At 39.8% G+C, this 20,145-nt stretch overlaps 1 protein-coding gene across 8 annotated transcripts in view; it reads right to left on the bottom strand.

The window, feature by feature from the left end:
- Il1r1 (interleukin 1 receptor type 1) overlaps positions 1–20,145 on the bottom strand; it is a 123,515-nt gene that overhangs the window by 5,405 nt on the left and 97,965 nt on the right. For 3 of the 8 annotated variants that reach the window (XM_087203928.1, XM_021258120.2, XM_021258121.2), the window contains exons 3-8: positions 13,529–13,763; positions 13,231–13,420; positions 12,651–12,819; positions 3,341–3,406; positions 2,333–2,450; positions 1,510–1,661 (exon numbers count right to left, since the gene is read on the bottom strand). In XM_087203928.1, coding sequence (XP_087060054.1) covers positions 1,510–1,661; positions 2,333–2,450; positions 3,341–3,406; positions 12,651–12,819; positions 13,231–13,420; positions 13,529–13,763 — 930 coding nt within the window. Of the gene's footprint in view, positions 1–1,509; positions 1,662–2,332; positions 2,451–3,340; positions 3,407–12,363; positions 12,625–12,650; positions 12,820–13,200; positions 13,421–13,528; positions 13,764–19,266; positions 19,331–20,145 lie in introns of those variants that run through there. The other 5 variants (XM_004844463.3, XM_087203916.1, XR_015448357.1 and 2 more) reach the window with 4 other exon arrangements.

Below are 20,145 nucleotides of genomic sequence, written 5' to 3'. Positions count from 1 at the left end.
ACATCTTTCCAGTCATTCATCCAATGATCACAGAAGAGGAGAGAAGATGGGTAAGGGGGAGGAGGCTGCAGAGGAACCAAAAGGAGGAAGAAGAAGACTTTCTTAAAGTCAGGACGCATGAAGACATCCAGAAAGAACAATCTAAAAGTTTATCATTTTATTTTTCCCATTTAGATCTCTGCTCCATCTGGAATTGATTTTGGCACAAAGCAGAAATAAGATAGGCCATTTTCCAGACGGATGCACAATTGGCCCAGTGGAGGAGAGTTCATGTTTACGGTCTTCATTATTGTAGCTGCACACGAGATCATGATATCTGCAGGATAAATCCTCCAGATTTGTTGTTCTTATGCAAGACCACCTTGACTAGTCTTGGTCATCTACCTTTTCACATGACTTTCACATGGGTGCCTACAACCACACTGCCATACAAACACACACCCACACTTACACAAACACTGCTGTGATGTTGATTGGAACTTTTTGAATCTATAAACCCATTTGAGGATGACTGACATCATTATAATAATGAGTCTTTCAAAATAGGAACACTGTATATCCTTCTATTTAGACCTTTTCTGATGTATTTCAGATGATTTTTTATGCTACTGTAAAGGTTATTTTAAAATTAAATTTCTATTTGTATGTGATTGGTATTGAGACATGCATAGAAATTATACTATAGCAAGATCCTAGTGATCTTCTTAAATCCATTTCCCAATTGTGTTAGTTTGTCTCAAGGTTCTTTTAGATATTCTTTCAGGTTCGTATTTATGAATGTCTTATTTTTAATTCAGCTACAGATTATTTTTAAATATTTCACAAACATTTTCAACTCTGATTCTATCAATTCATGAAAAGCACCGACTTCTCACATCCTCTTTGTAAAGTAGATATGAAGGCTTCCCCTATGTAGTCATTAATTTAAAAGTATTCACTAGGTATCTACACCACAGAGGACTTAAGTTGCTACCAGCTCTAGAAATAGAGTAATCAGTAAGAGAAATGGCTGACATCATTAAAGAACTTACAATGAAGAAAAGTAAATGTAATAGATACTATGATGGGTGTAATACAGTGCCACCCCAGGGCATAAGCTTATATGTTTGGGCAGAGAGCTGGATTTAGGGAGGCAGCAGGACAGAGAAGCTGCCTAGAAGAGCACATCCTTCAGCTGAGAAGTGAAAGAGGATCAGAAGCTGCCCAGGTGAAGAGGAAGTGAAGAGTGTTCCAGGCAGAGGAAATAGGATTGGAAACTGCAAAGTCGTGGAATCTTACAGTAATACCTCAGTTCACGAACGATTCTGTTCTCAAACAATTCACTTGGCAAACAGAAGCATTCTGAAAAATTTTGCTTCCATTCATGAACTCCACATTGGGGGATGAACAGAACACATAGTACGTGGCCATCTTCCCCAGAATCACAGAATAAATTAAGTTCGTGAACCCAGGTACCATTGTATTATGTAAAACAACAAAAAAATGAATTTCAAATAAATGGTTGTTTACCTGGATGTATAAACTTGATATATGCTGCCTCATTACTATGGCCGTTCCTGGCCACACAGGTAAATGGATGTAGATAAAACAGACTTTTGACTTCTGAAATGTTAAGCATTACGATGACTATATCTTTGTTTTTGGCTGAAGAATTTTCCAAACTGTGTGTGTGAGAGAGAGATATTGATTAAGTAACTACATCATAATTACATCAACTATGACTAAGACAAGTGTACCAGGTTTATTTCTATCTGTAATGTAAACTGCAGCTGAAATGACCACATATGCCAGCCTCAGACATAACAATGAGACTGTTCGCAACAACAGTCTGAGACTGTAGAGCCCAGAGATAATTGTGAGTAAAGGACTCACTAGTAGAGAAATCAAGTTGAAATTAGTGACTGCCAAGAGGAAAAATGGTAGGGAGTAGGTTGGGGTAGGTGACAAAGGGCTTTGGCGAGATGGTGAGAAGGAGGGAATAGTAAGTGTTATTTATAGATGGGTAACACAAAGTTATTATTTGACCCCAGCTATTGAGTCTTTTCTAAGGTACTTAAAATCATGGCAAGTAATTCAAGATAATTGCTTCCTTGGAATGTTCCAACATGCATGACTGAATTTGAGAGAAAGTTTTCTAAGCAGTATGGAATCTGCACCACAATAACATATATTTTTACCTTAAATGTACAAGCTCTCACCAATCCTGTGTAGCACACTTAATAGAAATAAAAATGAGCAGCTAAGGAATAATCAACTGCCATCTAACCTTACTACCAAGGTTACAAAAAACCCTGACATTGAATTTAATACTGAAACTGATTGGTGTACTTACTAATAATAGTCTTCTACCAGTATAGGATCATCAGAGTCAATGAATGACCCATTCCACTTCCAATAGACAGAGTCAGTATAATGGCCTGTGACATTACAGATCAACTGGATCTTGGATCCTGCAAAGCAATGCATTTTTGTTGTTTGTTTGTTTTTTTGGTACTGGGGCTCAAACTGAGGAACTTATCCTTGCAAAGCAGGTGCAGTGCCACTGAGCTAAATCCCTGGCCCTCAAAGCAATGTATTTTTAATCAAAAGATTAATTGACTTTTATGCTGGCCTATCTGTACAGCTAAATGGCTATTGAACAAAAGTTCTAATTATTAAAAGCTACAAGGAAAGAGGAAAAATGCCCTGAAACTCACCTCTGAGCAGTAACCACTATTAGGGACTTTCTCCATCTCATTCCTTATCTTCTCTGTGCACATAAGCAGTTTTGTGAAGGGCAACTTATTGTCTGCTATTTAGGAATTGCTGTGTTTTGGGAATTTCTATCTCCGTGATTAGTTCTACAATTTTCCTATTGTTAAGCACCATTTGTGTTTGATTTTTTCATTACTATGATTAAGATCCCAAAGAACATCCTTCTATTTATCAGGGTGTTTTTGTACATATCCTGAAGCATGACTGTGAGTAAAAACCTGGCAGTAGGAGTGAATCAAAGGAGAAACAGTCTTTAAAAGCCAAACTTCTGTCAAAAGAGGCTGCACCAGTCTGGTTACCCCAAAAGACTGTGCCGACTTTAAGTCCATTCACATTTTTATTGGAATTCTATTGAACCTATGAATGAATTTTGTTCACAAATTCTAGGCATGGCTAGATCTTTTCCATGAGATGAAAGAAAATCTAAAAATTAAAAAAAAAATTTTAACATATAACTTTTGCCAATGTCCATTTCTATATAGATATATTCATTAAGTGGCTTACATTATGTATAGTAAAGGTGTGACTTGTCTTACTATTGAGTTCAAAATAATTATTTCAGTCTCGCTTGATGGACCCCACTTACCCAAGTTCACTTCCACAGTCTCGTTCTTGGGGCTCACAATCACAGGTCTGTCGGGCTTGTTTTCCTCTGAAAGAAAAACACCCATGGGGTTCTCAGTCTCCTACTGATCTGAATCACAGGGAATGACGCTTAGCAAAATACAGGCAATGGCTCTGGCCACATGGTCGCTCCAGTGCTTAGAGAATTTATAGTAGGAGACCAGAGGTCAGAAGAGAAGGAAGGAAACTGGCAGAGCTGACAGCCAACAGTGGACACAAGATGCAAAGCTAGACCCTCTGAGCCTGCAGGGCATGATGCTACAACACATATTCACATGTGCATGAATACATGCACACATGGGTGTGCACACATCTTCAGGACCCTGTGTGAAGTCAGGCAGATGATTAGCCGTAGTAAAACCAGTCAGTGCCAGACCTGTCTGGATTTAGTGACCCAACTAAAATAGATACAGTCATTGACATCATTTATTAAAACAGGCTGTGGTGGATTGACTAATGGTCAACTTGTAACCCCCAGCTGAACTGAATCAGCATGGTCTAGGAATGGAGGATACACCTGAAGATTGTTACCAATAGCCATAAAAAGAGAACTGGAGGGGAAGATCTTGATCTGTGGATTTTCTAGAAGCTTCCTGTGGATGGTTTTCCTGATGCAAACTAGGCCATTCTTGTCAGAGGAGGAGCTCGGGGCCTCGCTATCTCTGAGAATGGCTGCTGTTTTCATCAGGGGAGCTCTGATCTTCACCATGAGCAACACTTCCTGGCTCCAGTGTGGATCCCTCAGCTTGGTGGCACAAATCATCTCACCAGTATAGATTTTCTGGCTTCCACCACTGGCCTTTGGGCCTTCCAGGTGCAGATCCTCAATATGGTTAAGCATGAGATGATGTGGGCACTAAGCCACTGGCTGGACTTGAGGAGGACATTGCCTTGGACTCTAAGCCTTTAGCTGGTCTTGCACGGGAAACAGCTGGGATCTAGGCCCTCAGCTGAATCCTTTGAGCTTCTAGTGTGTGGTTAATCTCTTGCACTCCTTTGCATTTGACTTTTTGGGTAATTATCATAAAATAATCTTTAAATTATGCGTCCAGTATTTAATGTATTCCCTTGCTAGATCCTGCTAACTACAATACAGGCAAAGATTATCAAGAGCCCTAGGAATTAATCTGAGCCTTCTTATGGGAAGATCACCCTTGATCTGTGGCCAAGCAGAAACTAGGAGAAATGATGAAGTTGAATGCCTAGTCAAATAAGTATGCAAACGCCGCAAGGACAGGCTATTACGGGTTTTTTTTCTTCCCTAATCTATACCTAGAACAGTTCCTGGCACACAGTAGATGCTCAATAAATATTTTTTTTAAATCTAGGAACAAACAAAAGCTCTCAGGATCATTGAGGTGGGCTTGGGGAAAAAAAATAGTTCCTTACCTTTAAGTATATTTGTTTCTGAAAATGAAAATCAAAAAAGGAGATACAGTAGTCAAACTATAATTGATCTGCTTAAAAATCTGCTAGTGCCCAGTTCTCCCTAGAATTCTACCTCCTAGTCTGGTAGTTGTGTCTCAAGAGAGATAAATCAGAGTCACACAGTCACCAGGGCAGCTGGTGCAAACCCTAGAGTAGTTGTGATCCAAAGGTCGCAGGAAGTTAGGATCGGTGATGCTTGCAAGAGCAAGGCAGGGCATTAATGTTTATTCAATAAAATTAATCAGTGAAAAATAAATTGTCATAGCACTGGGAAAATGTAGTTATATGGTGATCATATGAATTTTCTGGGGGTAGTCCCAATTTAAACACATTCACCTGGCATAATTACTAGCAGACACCTCTTTTACTTGCAAGAAAACTCCTAGTTAGATGAACTCTTATGTTATTTAAAGCTGACGTGTGTAGAAAGGTTGCATATTCTGCCTATCCCAGGCACTCTGTAGAAGTGCATTTTGCTTCATTCTGTTGTAAATAGTTTTTAATATGAAATTAATCCCAAACTGAAAGACTTGGGAGAATTAAGAACCATTATTGTGCCGATCCTCTCCAAGCCTCGGCCAGCCAGGTGAGACAAACAGCTTGAAGCTCCACGGCCATCCAGGGCCCCACCCACACCACGGTAAGGTCCACTTAGCCTTACTGGCGCCTCCAAGGCCCAGTCCCCCCCACACACACTACAGAGGCACAGGAGGTTATAAAGACCCTTGTCCTGAGCGCCACAAGATAAAGCAGAAGTCAGTAACAGAAAGAGAGCTTCTGAAGCTCAGCAGAAAAGTAAAGAGAATCTCTACAATAAAGGCACATCAGACCATTGTACTTGGTCTGCTGCTGGCTTGCTGAGACTCATTAATTCGTATATGCACACAGATTCCAACAATGCCTACTGTGACAGCAGAGACATACCCTGAAGGAGGCCCATAATTTTTATTGCTATTTGCAAAAAAGAAAAAAAATTTTTTTCTCTTATTTTTAATTCTTAATTTTTACTTTTTTTAACTCTTCAAATTTTTACTTTTCTTTCTTTTCTTTCTCTTTTCTTTTTCTCTCTCTCTCATTCATTCTCTCGCTGCCCCACATTGCTCCTCATCTCCCCATTTGTTCCTTTCTGCAGTGAATTCGGATTTCTCCCTTATTGTTCTTTTCTTCTCTTTTTCCTTCTCTTCTCATTAGGTTTAAAGGAAAGTAAATTCAGTATCTAGCCTCCCTGTTGCTGTTAGGTGATTCTATTCACATCTTTGTTCTTTCATTCTGCCTTTTTCTTTTGCCTTTAACAACTTCTTAGAGTTTGTGTGATCTTTCTGTGTCTTCTGGCCTCACTATTAATCTTACCTGTTCTTTCTACCTGTCCCTCCCTCCCCAACTCCTTTTAACTCCCCACCCGAAGGGGAAAGATGCTATATTGAAGAGTTTATTCATTATAAACTTATGTTGGGTTGGTCCTCGGTTTTAATTTAACTTACATAGTTAAATGTGATAGATTAATAACTACCACAAATTGTCATTTTCTAAGCTGTGCTTGATGCTATGGTATTGCTGACTATATCATTTGGGCTAACATGTTGTGATTGATCTAATTAATTTTCCTTTCTGGTATAAGGAAAATAAAATAGCCTCAGAGTCATTAGAGTCTCAAACATATGAGGCCAAACATAAGCTATATCTGGAAGACAACTCTGAAAAGCAATCATTCCACAAGGATTTTAAACACAAGCAACAAAGATACCTACATTAAGCAATTTTGAAATATCAACCCAGGAATTAAACCAAGGACAGTACCAAAAACAAAAATGAGAAGACACTTAAGCAAGGCACAAATGCAGGCATCCATGCCACAAAAAGGAAATTCTGGGGGAAATGAGGTGGAAAAGTCTGATAAGCAACCACTTGGACACCCTGAACTAATAGCACAGAAAGTAACAAAGCAGATGCATGAGGCTCTAGAAAAATTCAAAACAGAAATAATCTCCCAAATAAATACAGACATGGTGAGCAGAGTGAAAGACATGACTAGAAGCTCTAGAGCAGAAACAGATAAGAAAATAGATGAGATCAGAAACATGCTGGAAGCCATGAATGCCCAGCATAAGAAAGAAATGGAAACCATGATCGCCCAAAATAGGAAAGAAATGGAATCCATGAAACAGATTCAAACAGATATTCAGGAGATTAAAAAGTTCATTGAAAGTGTGCAGAGCAGACTAAGAGAATCTGAAGACAGAATATCAGATACAGAAGACAGTATTGCCAGTACGGACCATGAAAACAGAGATTTCTTAAAGATAGTAAGGGATCACAAGAAATCAATCCAACAGCTGCTAAATGATGCAAAGAAGAATAATATAAGACTAATAGGAGTCCAGGAAAAAACAGAAGAAAGTACAATTAACATAAAAAAACTGTTCACAGAAGTAATAGTAGAAAACTTCCCAGACAGAGGTGGAGAATTGGACACAGAGGTAAATGAGGCATATAGAACTCCAACCAGCCATGACCCAAAAAAATCTAAACCTAGACATATAATAGTCAAGATCCCAGAAACCCAACAGAAGAACAAAATTCTACAGGCAGTTAGAGAAAAGAAACAAATCACCTACAAAGGAAAGCCTATCAGAATCACGGCAGATTTCTCAACACAAACCTTCAAATCAAGGAGAGCCTGGGGTGAAGTATTTCAAGCCCTAAAAGAAAATAACTTCCAACCTAGACTGTTGTATCCGGCAAAATTATCTTTCAAAATCGATGGAGAAATTAGATACTTTCACAACAAAGAACACCTGAGAAATTTGATGAACACCAAACCAGCACTCCAAACAATTTTAAGCAATGTCCTAGAAAAAGACAATGGAGGTCACAACTCCATGAGGCCCAGCAGAGAAAAGGCACCATGCAAGGTAAGACACTAAAGCGAAAGGGGGGAAAATAAGAAATAAAAGAGCCAATAACAGTAAAACATCATGACAAGGATGAGTCAATATCTCTCAATTATAACTATCAATGTTAATGGCCTCAATTCACCAATCAAAAGAAATAGACTGACAGAATAGATTAAGAATCAAAACCCAGCAATATGCTGTATGCAAGAAACACACCTAACTCAAAGGGAAATCAATAGACCGAAAGTAAAAGGATGGAAAACAGTTCTCCACATGACAGGAACCCAGAAAAAAGCAGGCATAGCAATCTTATTTTCAGACAAAGTAGATTTCAAACCAAAACTAATTAAGAGAGACAAAGATGGTCACTACATACTTGTGAAGGGAACAATCCAAGAGGAAGAGATGACAATCCTAAATATATATGCACCAAATGCAAATGCCCCCAACTATACAAAACAAATATTAACGGACATGAAAAACCAAATAAGCACTAATACAATTGTAGTGGGGGACCTCAACACCCCTCTATCACAAGTAGACAGATCAACTGAAAAAAAAATTAACAATGAAATTCTAGAACTGAACCAAGCTATTGAACAAATGGACTTAATAGATGTTTAGAGAGTACTGCACCCTACAAATTCAGAATACACATTCTTTTCAGCTGCACACAGGTCATTCTCCAAAATAGATCACATGCTAGCTCATAGGACATATCTAAGTAAATGTAAAAGAACTGAAGTTATCCCCTGTATATTATCAGACCATAGTGCAATACAATTGGAGATCAATAACATAAGAAACCACAAAATTCCCACAAACACATGGAAATTGAACAAGATCTTCCTGAACAACCAATGGGTAACAGAGGAAATTAAAGAAGAAATTAGACAGTTTCTACAAGTAAATGATAATGCCAGTACAACATACAGGAATCTGTGGGACACAACGAAAGCAGTTCTACGCGGGAAATTCGTAACAGTGAATGCCCATAGTAGGACAACAGAGAGAACTCAGTTAAATAACCTAATGCAGAACCTCAAGCTCCTAGAAAAAGAAGAGCATAACAAACCCAAAGCTTGTACAAGAAAGGAAATTATAAAGATCCAAGCAGAAATCAATGCAATGGAGACTAAGAGAATGATACAAAAAAATCAATGAATCAAAGAGTTGGTTTTTTGAAAGAATAAATAAAATCAATAAACCTTTAGCCAACCTTATCAAAAAAAGGAAAGAAAAGGCTCAAATCCATGCAATTAAGATGAAAAAGGTGAAGCCACAACAAATCCAGCAGAAATCCAGAGAATAATCAATACCTACTTTGAGAATCTGTACTCTGATAAAATGGAAAACACAGAAGAAATGGACAGATTCCTAGATACATATGAATTGCCAAAGTTAAATGAAGAAGATACAGAAATTCTAAACACCCCAATTACAATGAGTGAAATTGAAAATGTAATAAAAATCTTACCAACAAAGAAAAGCCCAGGTCCTGATGGCTTCACTGCTGAATTTTACAAGACATTTAAAGAACTATTGCCATTACTCTTTAAACTCATCAAGGAAATTGAAGGGGAAGCAAGGCTTCCAAATTCATTCCTGAAAGCAAGTGTTACTTTGATCCCAAAACCAGGAAAAGACCCAACCCAAAAAGAGAACTACAGGCCAATCTCCCTAATGAACATAGATGCAAAAATCCTCAACAAAATACTGGCAAACAGAATACAGAGTGTCATCAAGAAGATCATACACCCTGACCAAGTTGGATTTATCCCAAGGATGCAAGGATGGTTCAACATTCATAAATCAATAAATGCAATACACTATATTAACAGAGTCAAGGACAAAAACCATATGATCATCTCAATAGATGCAGAAAAAGCATTTGACAAAATCTAACACCCATTCATGATAAAAACCCTACAGAAAATTGGAATAGAAGGTCTTTATCTCAACCTGATTAAGCTTATCTGTGAAAAACCAACAGCCAACATCATACTAAGTGGTCAAAAACTGAAAACTTTCACGCTAAAATCAGGAACAAGACAAGGATCACCACTCCTGCTCAATATTGTTCTGGAAACATTAACCATAGCAATTAGAAAAGAGAAAGAAATAAAAGGAATAAAGATAGGAAAGGAAGAAGTGAAACTGTCATTATTTGCTGATGATATGATACTTTACATAGAAGATCCAAAAAACTCAGTCAGAAGTCTTCTAGACCTAATTGACAGATTCAGTACAGTAGCTGGATACAAGGTCAACACTCAAAACACAACAGCCTTCTTACACGCAAATAGCAGACCCACTGAGAGAGAAATTTAGGAAATAATTCCTTTTACAATAGCATCCAAAAAAAAGAAATATCTAGAAATTAACCTAACAAAGGAAGCAAAAGACCTCTACACTGAAAACTACAGCACCCTGAAAAAGGAGATTGAAGAGGATATAAGAAAATGGAAAGATATACCTTGTTCCTAGGTAAGACAAACCAATATAGTGAAAATGGCCATACTTCCAAAACTACTATATAGATTTAATGCAATGCCAATTGAAATTCCAACAATATGCTTCACAGAACTAGAGAAAACAATCCAAAAATTCATTTGGAAGTGGAAGAAACCTAGAATATCAAAAGCAATTCTAGGCAACAGAGACATGGCTGGGGGTATCACAATCCCCAACTTGAAACCATACTACAAAGTTGCTGTGATAAAAACAGCATGGTACTGGCAAAGAAACAGATCCGAAGATCAGTGAAATAGATTAGAAGATGCAGAAACAACTCCAGACATACTCAGCCACCTCATCTTTGACAAAGTAGCCAACCACCCTCATTGGAGGAAAGATAGTCTATTTAATAAATGGTGTTGGAAAAACTGGATTTCAACCTGCCAAATATTAAAACTAGACCCATCCCTATCACCATGCACTAAACTAAGATGGAAGTAGATTAAAGATTTAAATATTAAGACAGAAACACTAAACTTGCTGGAAGATAAGTTAGGTAGGACTCTTGATGACATTGGCATAGGAAAAGACTTTATGAACAAATCTTCAGTAGCACGGGAGCTAGCACAAAGAATCAACAACTGGGATCTCATTATATTAAAAATCTTCTGCACTGCAAAAGAACCTACCAACAGAGCTAAGAGACAACCTACAATGTGGGAAGAAATTTTTAGCAGCTGTACCTCAGACAAAGGTCTACTGTCAAGAATATGTAAAAAACTGAAAAAAATCAGACCCCCCCCCATTCAAAGACCCAATTCAAAATTGGGCATCCCAAATGAACAGACATTTCTCAGACAAAGAAGTAAAAGCAGCAAATAAATATATGAAAAAATGTTCAACATCACTGGTCATTCAAGACATGCAGATGAAAACAACACTGAGATTCCACCTCACCCCACAAAGAATGGCTGTTATCAAGAAATCAACCAATAACAAATGCTGGCAGGGGTGTGGAAAGAAAGGAACCCTTCTCCATTGTTGGTGGGAATGTACATTGGTGCAACCACTGTGGAAATCAGTATGGAGATATCTCAAAGAACTAGGACTACAGGTCCCATTTGACCCAGCTATTCCCCTACTCGGAATCTTCCCCAAAGAATTAAAAGAATCATACCACAGTGATATATGTGCACCTATGTTTATAGCAGCACAGTTTGTAATAGCTAAAGGTTGGAAACAGCCCAAGTGCCCATCAACTGGAAACTGGACAAAGAAGATGTGGTTTTTTTATAAAATGGAGTACTACTCAGCCATAAAGAATGAGAAACTAGAGTCATTTATAGCTAAATGGATGCATATCGAGGCCATATTCTTAAGTGAAATAAATAGGACACAAATGTGTAAATACCGAATAGTTTCTCTAGTGTGAGAAATTGAAAGTGTAAATAAGGATGAAAATGATTAAAATGAATAATTGATAATTTGAAATAGGAAAAGGTCCAAGGGTTTGGGGATAGCAGGAGGGAAAGGGGAAAGGGAAGAAGGAAAAGGAAAAATTATGAGAAAAAAAATGGAATCAAAGTCTGTGTAAATAGGGAAGGGTGGAGGGGGTGAAGGGTGCACAGGTAATGGGGGAAAAAATAAGAACTAAGATACATCATGTGCTGGTACAAACACCTAATGATAAATGTAAATGTATTTTATACCTACAATGTACCAATAAATAAATAAATATATATATATATACACACACACACATATATAAAATATATATAAAGAACCGTTATTGTAGGGGCCGGGGATTTAGCTCAGTGGTTCTGCTGCCTGCCTCGCAAGCACAAGGTCCCAAGTTTGACCCCCGGTGCCAAAAAAAAAAAAAAAAAAAAGAACCACTGTCATATACCTATCAATGACCCGAGTGTTTTGCACCAAGCACTGCACACCAGGCACATGACCACATGCTGAGTGTGCACTCCCCGAACTCTGATCTTCCCAATAACCTGCCGGGGGGAGGTTGGAGCATCTTCTTAGAGAGGAGGAAACAGCAGCCGTACAGAGTTGAAGTAACTGATCTGGCACAGTGCAAACAGGAGGTAGAATGTAGGAGTGTAAGTCAGTCCAAAGCCCATGAGCAGCCGCCCTATTCATGCCAAGGACTCATTGGTGGACAACCCAAGCAAGCTCTCACGACATTCCCACGTACCGACCAGAGAGGGCGCCAGAGCTCTTGGAAGCAGCATCTTTAGCCATGTCAAAGAACAAGCCTTCTAGATCAGTTCAAACACATAACTCAGGAAGCCTCTGTTTAATCAGCACTGCGAGTGATGCAAGAATGAAAAATATTTACATTCTACGCAATAACAAGAAGCTAAACTAAGGCCATGGGTGGTTATGGAGTACTTGAGCTTCCTTGGGTTTGGTTCCTCCATGCGCTGTGGTAGTCATAGTATCGTGAACTCTTGAGTTCCCAGGGTTGGAGCCAGGACTCACCGAGAGGAAGGAACTGTATTGTCCGTGAGATACGATACCGCTTCCCCAGGTATGTGTACGGCGCCTGGCAGGTATAGTTCCCTCTGTGCTCCGGAGCCACGTTCTTTACAAGCAGAGTGTTTCGGACTCCAATAAAATGTGCATTGTCGAGAAGTAGAGGTCTGCAATCCTAAGAAGTGGAGAGAAGGGAAGCATAGAAAATCAACTAATGGCTTCCCCAATGTACCTATTAGCAAATTTGCATTTTAAAAAAGTGACTGAAAAAGTTCCTTGAATAAGTTTTAATATTACATTTCTTTTGGGGAGGCAAGGGTGGAAAAGTTAATTATATTCCTATGATACTGAATTTTTATTCCCAGAGCCTCATGGAAGTGAAGACAAGTTTATTTTGCAAGAACGTGCTTGAGGAAAAAAATGTTTTTACACTGTAGTTTCTTATAAATGCTGCACTTCTTTTCTTCACTGTTATTATTTATTTTATATTTCCCAACCCCTAAAAGATGATTCCCCATTTAAGTTCCAACAAAAAAAAACTATTTTATTTGCTTGGAAAATTATACCATATTTAAAATAAAATTACCTTAAACCACTGTACCTCAGGGAACTCATTATTTTCATCTTTTAAAAAATCCAAATGAGGGCACACAAGTCTTCCATCTCCTGAAATGAGTAGTTTCTGTCTAAATATAACTTGTGTATTATAACACAAGTTAGGCTCATTCTCCATAAAATGTGCAGTTATTTTAATTTTGAGGCAGTAAGTTGAATTTCTAAAACAAAGTAAAATGAGGAAATTACACATTATTAAAAGATTTTGTGTCCTTAACTACCGTAGGTACTTAGAACACATGTGTATAATGTATTAATTCCCTTCTTACCTTACAGCACAGTAATAATGTCCTGAATCCTCTACTTTAGCAGGAACAAACCAAAGCTTTTCTTTCTGCTGATTAATCCTGCAGTTTTGATCCACACATACAGGCGTCTTGCCGTCATTTTTATACCAAATCACGGGACCTAAGTTTTCACCTGGGTTAAGATTGCAGGCTCCAACAGCAATTTCATTTGCAGATGAAGCTAAAATTATTCGATCTTCACGCTCAGCACATTTATCTTTAAAAGGCAGAAAGGGGAAGCAATTTCTGTACAACTTTTTCAATGCTTCTTAATGTAATATCTACAGATAAATACATCTATTATAAAATACATCAGTTCATACTATATGTATGTAAAAGCTAAAGAGCAACATCTTGGGAGTCTGGAAAATTTACCTTCAATTTCAGCTATGTTACCTCTGAGCTGTACCTTTGGGCAAATCACTTAACCTCTTACTCCCTTTTTATCCCTCTTTATTCACACAAACATAGGATTAATATAGGAGGAGAGGCAGCCACTTCTGCATGAGATGGACAGTAAGAACCAGATTTTCCCTCCCACCTAGGCAACTAAAACAGTAAAAACAACACTGTCAAAGACACTGAACATGAAGGAACGAAGGACAGAGATCTCAGAAAGATAGGTGAAGAGCCCAACAACTGTCCAAAATCACTACCCCAGTTGCTGCCTGGCTATGACATGGCCAAGAAGAAACATGGGCAAAGTCCAGCTTCTAGCTTAGGGGAGCTGAGTTAAGAATGTGGAGGGTTGGCAGGGCAAAGGGCCTAAAAGGTTGGCACTGTGCATAGAGAGAGGGCTTGTAGATGTACAGAGAGTCTCCTAGCACTGTCAGCTGAGTACCAATCAATGGAAAAACGGAAGAAAACTACCCAAGGCTAGAGTGAGAACTTCACAGGGATGAGGAGGAATAATGCCTAGGACAGACATAATGCTGGGAACAGTTGCTATTCCCAAAAGCCCGAAGGGAAATCCTCCTTAATCACAAGGCAGCAGGAAGAGTACCCAAAAAGTTCAGCTTTGGAGCCAGCCAACCATGGCCTGAAAAACATGTGCCAAAATGAACCTCTCCTTCTTCAAGTTGTGGGTGTTGGGTATTTCGTCCTAGTGATGAAAAAGTGACTAAGACACCCGGTACCACAAAAAAAGACGAGACAAGAAAAAAAAAAGACTGGCATTTTGTTTTTCAAAACAAAAGGCTTACAATAATTAAAAGAATATTTATTTACAACAAAACAAAAAATATGCTGAATCAAAGAACAACTGGGTGGATGGCTTTTTAAATTCAACTATTCCTATGCCTCACATCTAGTCATGAAATCCAGGAGCTTGGCAAACACAGTGGCTGTTAAAACCAGCAACCCTCCAAGAACAAATGAAGTCTGGACCTCCTCAGAAAGTCTCTCACTCCTGGTGCACTAACAATCTTGGACCTAACTGGTAGTTCCTGGAAGTAACAGTCAGAGACTTGTGTTATTGACCTGACTCAAAGTTGCACATAAGAAGCCCTATCCACAGGGACATGGCCACAGCCCATAGGGGACATGAGAACTCTCGCACACTCCTGGGGGTCTAGCAGGGCTGTTCACACCCTCAGCCCAGAGCAGAGGAGGCACCAGGTTCTTGAGTCTAAATAACCCTGAGGTCCCAAGCAGGAAGTAGAGGGTGAGGCACACTTGTCCACAACCTAAGTGTTGAAAGCATGTCTCAGATATGCACAGCCTCCCGGCAAGGGGCAAAACCAAGAAATTTAAGGAAATCTCTGGATGATCATGAGCTGACCTTGAAATTAACCCAGCAGTGACTTCAGGGGCAACATACTAAAGGAAACACAGGCTACACAAGATTAGCCCAGAAAAGCAGTGACATAAATGGACAAAAGTTTTAGGAACACAGCAGTTTAAAAATCAACAATTAACAACAAATGTGTATAAGAGGATATATGATTCCTAGAGTCAAACTTTATTCTACCTAGAACATCCAATTTTCAACAAAATATTACAAAACATTAAAAAATAGGAAAGTACGCCCCATACATAGAGGGAAAAAAGCTGCCAAAATTGTTCTGGAGAAGTCTAAGTGATGCTAGATAAAGACTTTAAAATGGCTATTAAAAATATGTCCTAACTATTGAAAAAAAAAACTATGTCTAAAGAATTAATGTAGAGTGTCAATAAAAAAGACAGAAATAGTCAAAGAAAACCAAGTAGAAATTCTGGAGTGGAAAAGTCCAATAACTGAAGTGAAAATTTCACTAAAGGAGCTCAATAGCAGATGTGAGCTGCAGAGGAAAGAATCTTCTGGTGGACTTGAAGATCAGTCACCTAGTTATGGAAAGACTAGTTGATCTTAAAACAAGAACACAAAGCAGGGGCTCAGAGGCCCGTGAGGCTGCATGCAGTCTACCAACAGATAAAGATACGGAATAGGGTCCCAGGAAAAGGGAGGAGGGAAGCAGAGACAGAGACAGAGAGAATCAGTTAAAAAAAATAAATAACTGAAGAAGTAATGTCCAAATAGTTCCCAAATTTGATGAAAACATTAATCTATCCATCCAAGAAGCTCTATGATCTGCAAGTAAGATAAAATGAAAGAAATATACGTATAGGTGCAACATAGTGAAATTACAGGAAGATAGAATTTTAAAAAGAGCAAGAGATAAATGTCTTGTAATACGCAGGCCATCTTCAATAAGGCTGACAATTGGCCCTCAGAACCCACAGAGGCCAGAGGCAGTGGAGGGACATAATGTCCACGCTGAAAGCAGATGGCCAGCAAAGAACTCTATAGCTGGAAAAACTATCAAAAAATGAAGAAGAAATAAAGACACAGATAAACCAAAACTAAGACAATTCTTCATAAGCAGACTTGCTCTCCAAAAAAAAAGAAAAAAAAGACTGAAGAGTCCTTTAAGTTGAAATACAAGAATCTAAGCCAAGCACCCCTGCAATCCTAGCACTTGGGAGGCTGAGGCAGGAGGATCACTACAAGTTTGAGGCCAGCCTAGGCTATCAGCCTGAACTAGTGAGACCCTGTCTCACAAAGCCCAAAAATGGAGTAGAAGATAAAAGAACCTAGACAATAACTCAAATCCACATAAATAAATAAGAAATGCCAATAAACATAAGTAAACAAAACTATATACATAAATATATTCTAAAATACAAATAACCACATGAAAAAAGCTCACTGTCATTAGCAAATTGAAATTAAAACCATTATCACATAATACCACACATCCATTAGAAGGATGAAAGTGGAAAAAGATGGACTGTAACAACTGTTGGTAAAGGGTGTGGAGAAACTGGAACCCTCCATCGCTGGGGAAGATACCAAGCGATACAACTTTAACAACGTCTGCTGTTTTGTCAAAAACTTCCCGATGCATCATCCCCCAAATGACCACGAAGTTCCATTCCTGGGTATCTGTCCAAAGGAATGAAAGTGTACATCCATTCAAAGACTTGTACACCAATATTCTTAACACCTCTATTTTAATTGCCAAACTTGAAATAGCCAAAATGTCCTTGAATGTATCAAAATACATCCACACAACAGAAATTACTATGAACACATAGAAAGAAACTAGATTCCTCTCCCTCAAAAAGAGTTCATACTATATAACCCCATTTATTTAAGATTTGAGAGAACACAAACAAGCTATAGACCCAAAAGCAGATCATCCCCTTGCCTGAGGATGAGGGATGGGGAGGGATGAGGAGGAGGATCTTAAACGGACAAAAGGAAACTAGATGGTGATGGGAGTGTTTGCTGTGTGACTGTGGTTATAGCCACAGGGCATCTGTGCTGCCCACACTTCCAACTGTGTACTTTGAACAGGTGTGGTCACCATATATCAGTTATGCCTCCATAAGCTATTAAACTTTTGAATGCAATCAAAGAAGTGCAATCAAAGTGGCTAGGAACTCAGCATGGTGCCCAGGTAGACTCAGGACTCCTTACGCTTAGCTGCCGGGAAGGCCACAGCAACAGCAGCCTTGAGGAGAATAGTAAACTCTAGGTAAGTCCTCAGTGAGACTACACTTGTGTGTCTGAGGTTTGACTCACACCACCAAAAGTGTCCTGACCAAGGTCACCCATGACCGTAATGCGCTCGGATAAACAACTCTCCGACATGTCTGACCTGGCGTGTGGGTATCTATCTGACAGGTACCTAAGAGCATGGGGGCACCCTTGAAACCCTTCTTCACTTGGCTTTCAGGACGTGAGTCAGGCCTTACGTCTCTTCCTGGTTCTCTGACCAGTGGACGCCTGACCGTCTACCCTTACAGGGACTCAGGCTCGGCCCTAGAGCTCATCATCTTTCCTCTCTATACTCAGTGACCAGTCTGTCTCATGGTTCTCCTGCCCACTGCTGGCTGATGTCACCGTTGTACGCAGGGTCACCATCTAGATACCCAAGGGGCCGCTGAACTTGACTTGTCCACAGTGAAAGCCTTCCCCTCTCCCATCCCACAGCAGCAATGTCACCTTCTATCTGCGAAGGCCAAAGCCCTGGGAGTCACCCTCAACTCTCCCCTGCCCCTCACCCCTCACATCATGCCCATCTACAGATCCCCATGGCTACCATCCTCACAGTCCACCCCAAACCTGGCAACTTCTGGTTCCTCCTTCTTTGCCGCCTGCAGACAAGCCATCATCATTTCCTGCTCAGAACCTGTCACTATCAGGACTTGTGTGAGCTTTTGCAAGAGTTTCTGATCAGGCCTCTGTGTCTGCCCTCGCCTTCCTAGAGCCTGTTCTCAAAGCAGGAATCAAAAGGAGCCTGTGTGTGGAAGTGGAAGTCAGGTCTATTCTCTAGTTTTGTATAAAGAAGCCCTGCAGCCTTCTCATCTGAGTCAAGCTAGAAACCAAGATCCTTAGAAAGTTCTGCAGGGCTCTACAGAACCCCTCCACCATGCTGGCAGTTTAGTTCCTAGAACATCCCAACTGTGCTTCACCTCAGGGCCTTTGCACTTGCTCCGCATGATACTTCTACCCCTCAGCCCAGGACCTGTACTGCTCTCTCCTTCTCCTGCTTCAGGTTCAATTCAAAAGTCAGCTTTTCACTGAGGCCACACTATCAGCAATTTTATCTTCTGTGTACTCCGATCCCAAAACTGTATACCTTGCTTTCCAGTTGCTTTCCTCCTTAAGCTCATCACCACATGACAAACTGCAGCATCTGTTTACTTATAAAATGGATTATCTCCCTCCCACAGGAATGTAAACACCTGCCGGTGGAAATCTCTGCCTGGATTATTGATTCTTTTGTCCCTGGCACCCAGTACCTGGCACAAGTCAGAGGCTCCCAAAATTTGTAGTAAGGGATGGAGAAGGGAGAAAAAAATGTGAAGACAGAAAACAAAACTGTGTCCTGAAGGTTTCTAGCTGTGGGTTCGCAGACTTCATTGTCACTTTTCAATGACTATAAAGTGGGAAGAGCCTGGATTACACCTTGGAGACCCAGACTTGAGCCCTGGCTTCAAAACTAGTACGTGACCCTGGGTTCTGGACCTCTCTGGTCCTCAGTTTCCCAATCTGTGAGTGAGGGGCTGAGAGGGGAAGATGCTAAAGGAACTTGGAGTTACACAGTTTTATGGCCAGGAGGCTCTGCGTCCTGGGAGTCAGCAAAGACCAGTAAGAAAAGCAACCCTGCCGGGAAGGTATTTCCTGCATTCTGGATCATGGCTTTTCTCAGTAGATGGTATGTTTAACTTACCAGCCTCCAAAGACATCAGCAGTGCCATGAAATAGACAACTCTGAGTGACACTTTCATATTCTCCTAGAGAAATGGAGGGATGGAAGAAAGACAAAAATGTGACTATTCCAGCCAATCCCTACAGCTGAATACACTGACTCTGACTGTCCCAGCATACCCAAGTCACACCCGTGGACCAGTCTTCCCACAGCATTACTGAAATCATGCTGGGACTCTTGTTAGAAAATGGAGGGTAGGGGAGGAGGATGATTTTTAACGGGATTAAGGACAACTCTGCAACTTAAGACTTTAACAATTTCTACCATCTCTCCTAATACACATTTTTAGACTCACATCCTACTTAAATTCCCCGAAAATTAATCTACAACCAATGCAAAGCAGCAGGGACACTTTTCTGGGACTTTCCCCAACACCTAGAATAAGCATACATGAATCTTTTCACAAAGTAAACTCCAACCAGCTCCCCATCCTAGTGGGCTTCATATCTGCAGATTCAACCCAACTGCAGATCTAAACTATTTGAGAAAAAATTATTTCTGTTCTGAACATGTGAAAACTCTTTTTGGTCATCATTCCCTAAACAATACAGTAAAATGCCATTATTCATGTGGCATTTACATTACATTAGGTATTACAAGGAACCTGGAGGTGATTTAAAGAACACAGGAAGATGTGTATAGGCTGTGCGTAACACTACATAATTTTATATAAGGCAGATGAGCTCTGTGGATTGGGGCAAGTGTGGGGGTCCTGGGACTGAAGCCCAGTAGACACTAAGGGACAGCAGTATTCGCTAGACCTAAACCAGCCCACCTCTGCCCCTGTGGCCTGGTTTCCCATCTGGAGCGCCCCCTGCTGATGAGGACCCCTCACAAAAG

Source organism: Heterocephalus glaber, unplaced genomic scaffold, assembly GCF_053883595.1.
Source record: "Heterocephalus glaber isolate CG9 unplaced genomic scaffold, H.glaber_assembly_v1.0 deba00000470, whole genome shotgun sequence".
NCBI classification, from domain to species: domain Eukaryota; kingdom Metazoa; phylum Chordata; class Mammalia; order Rodentia; family Bathyergidae; genus Heterocephalus; species Heterocephalus glaber.
Note: the sequence above shows the minus strand (reverse complement) of the source record. Positions and strands in the feature narration are given on the sequence as shown.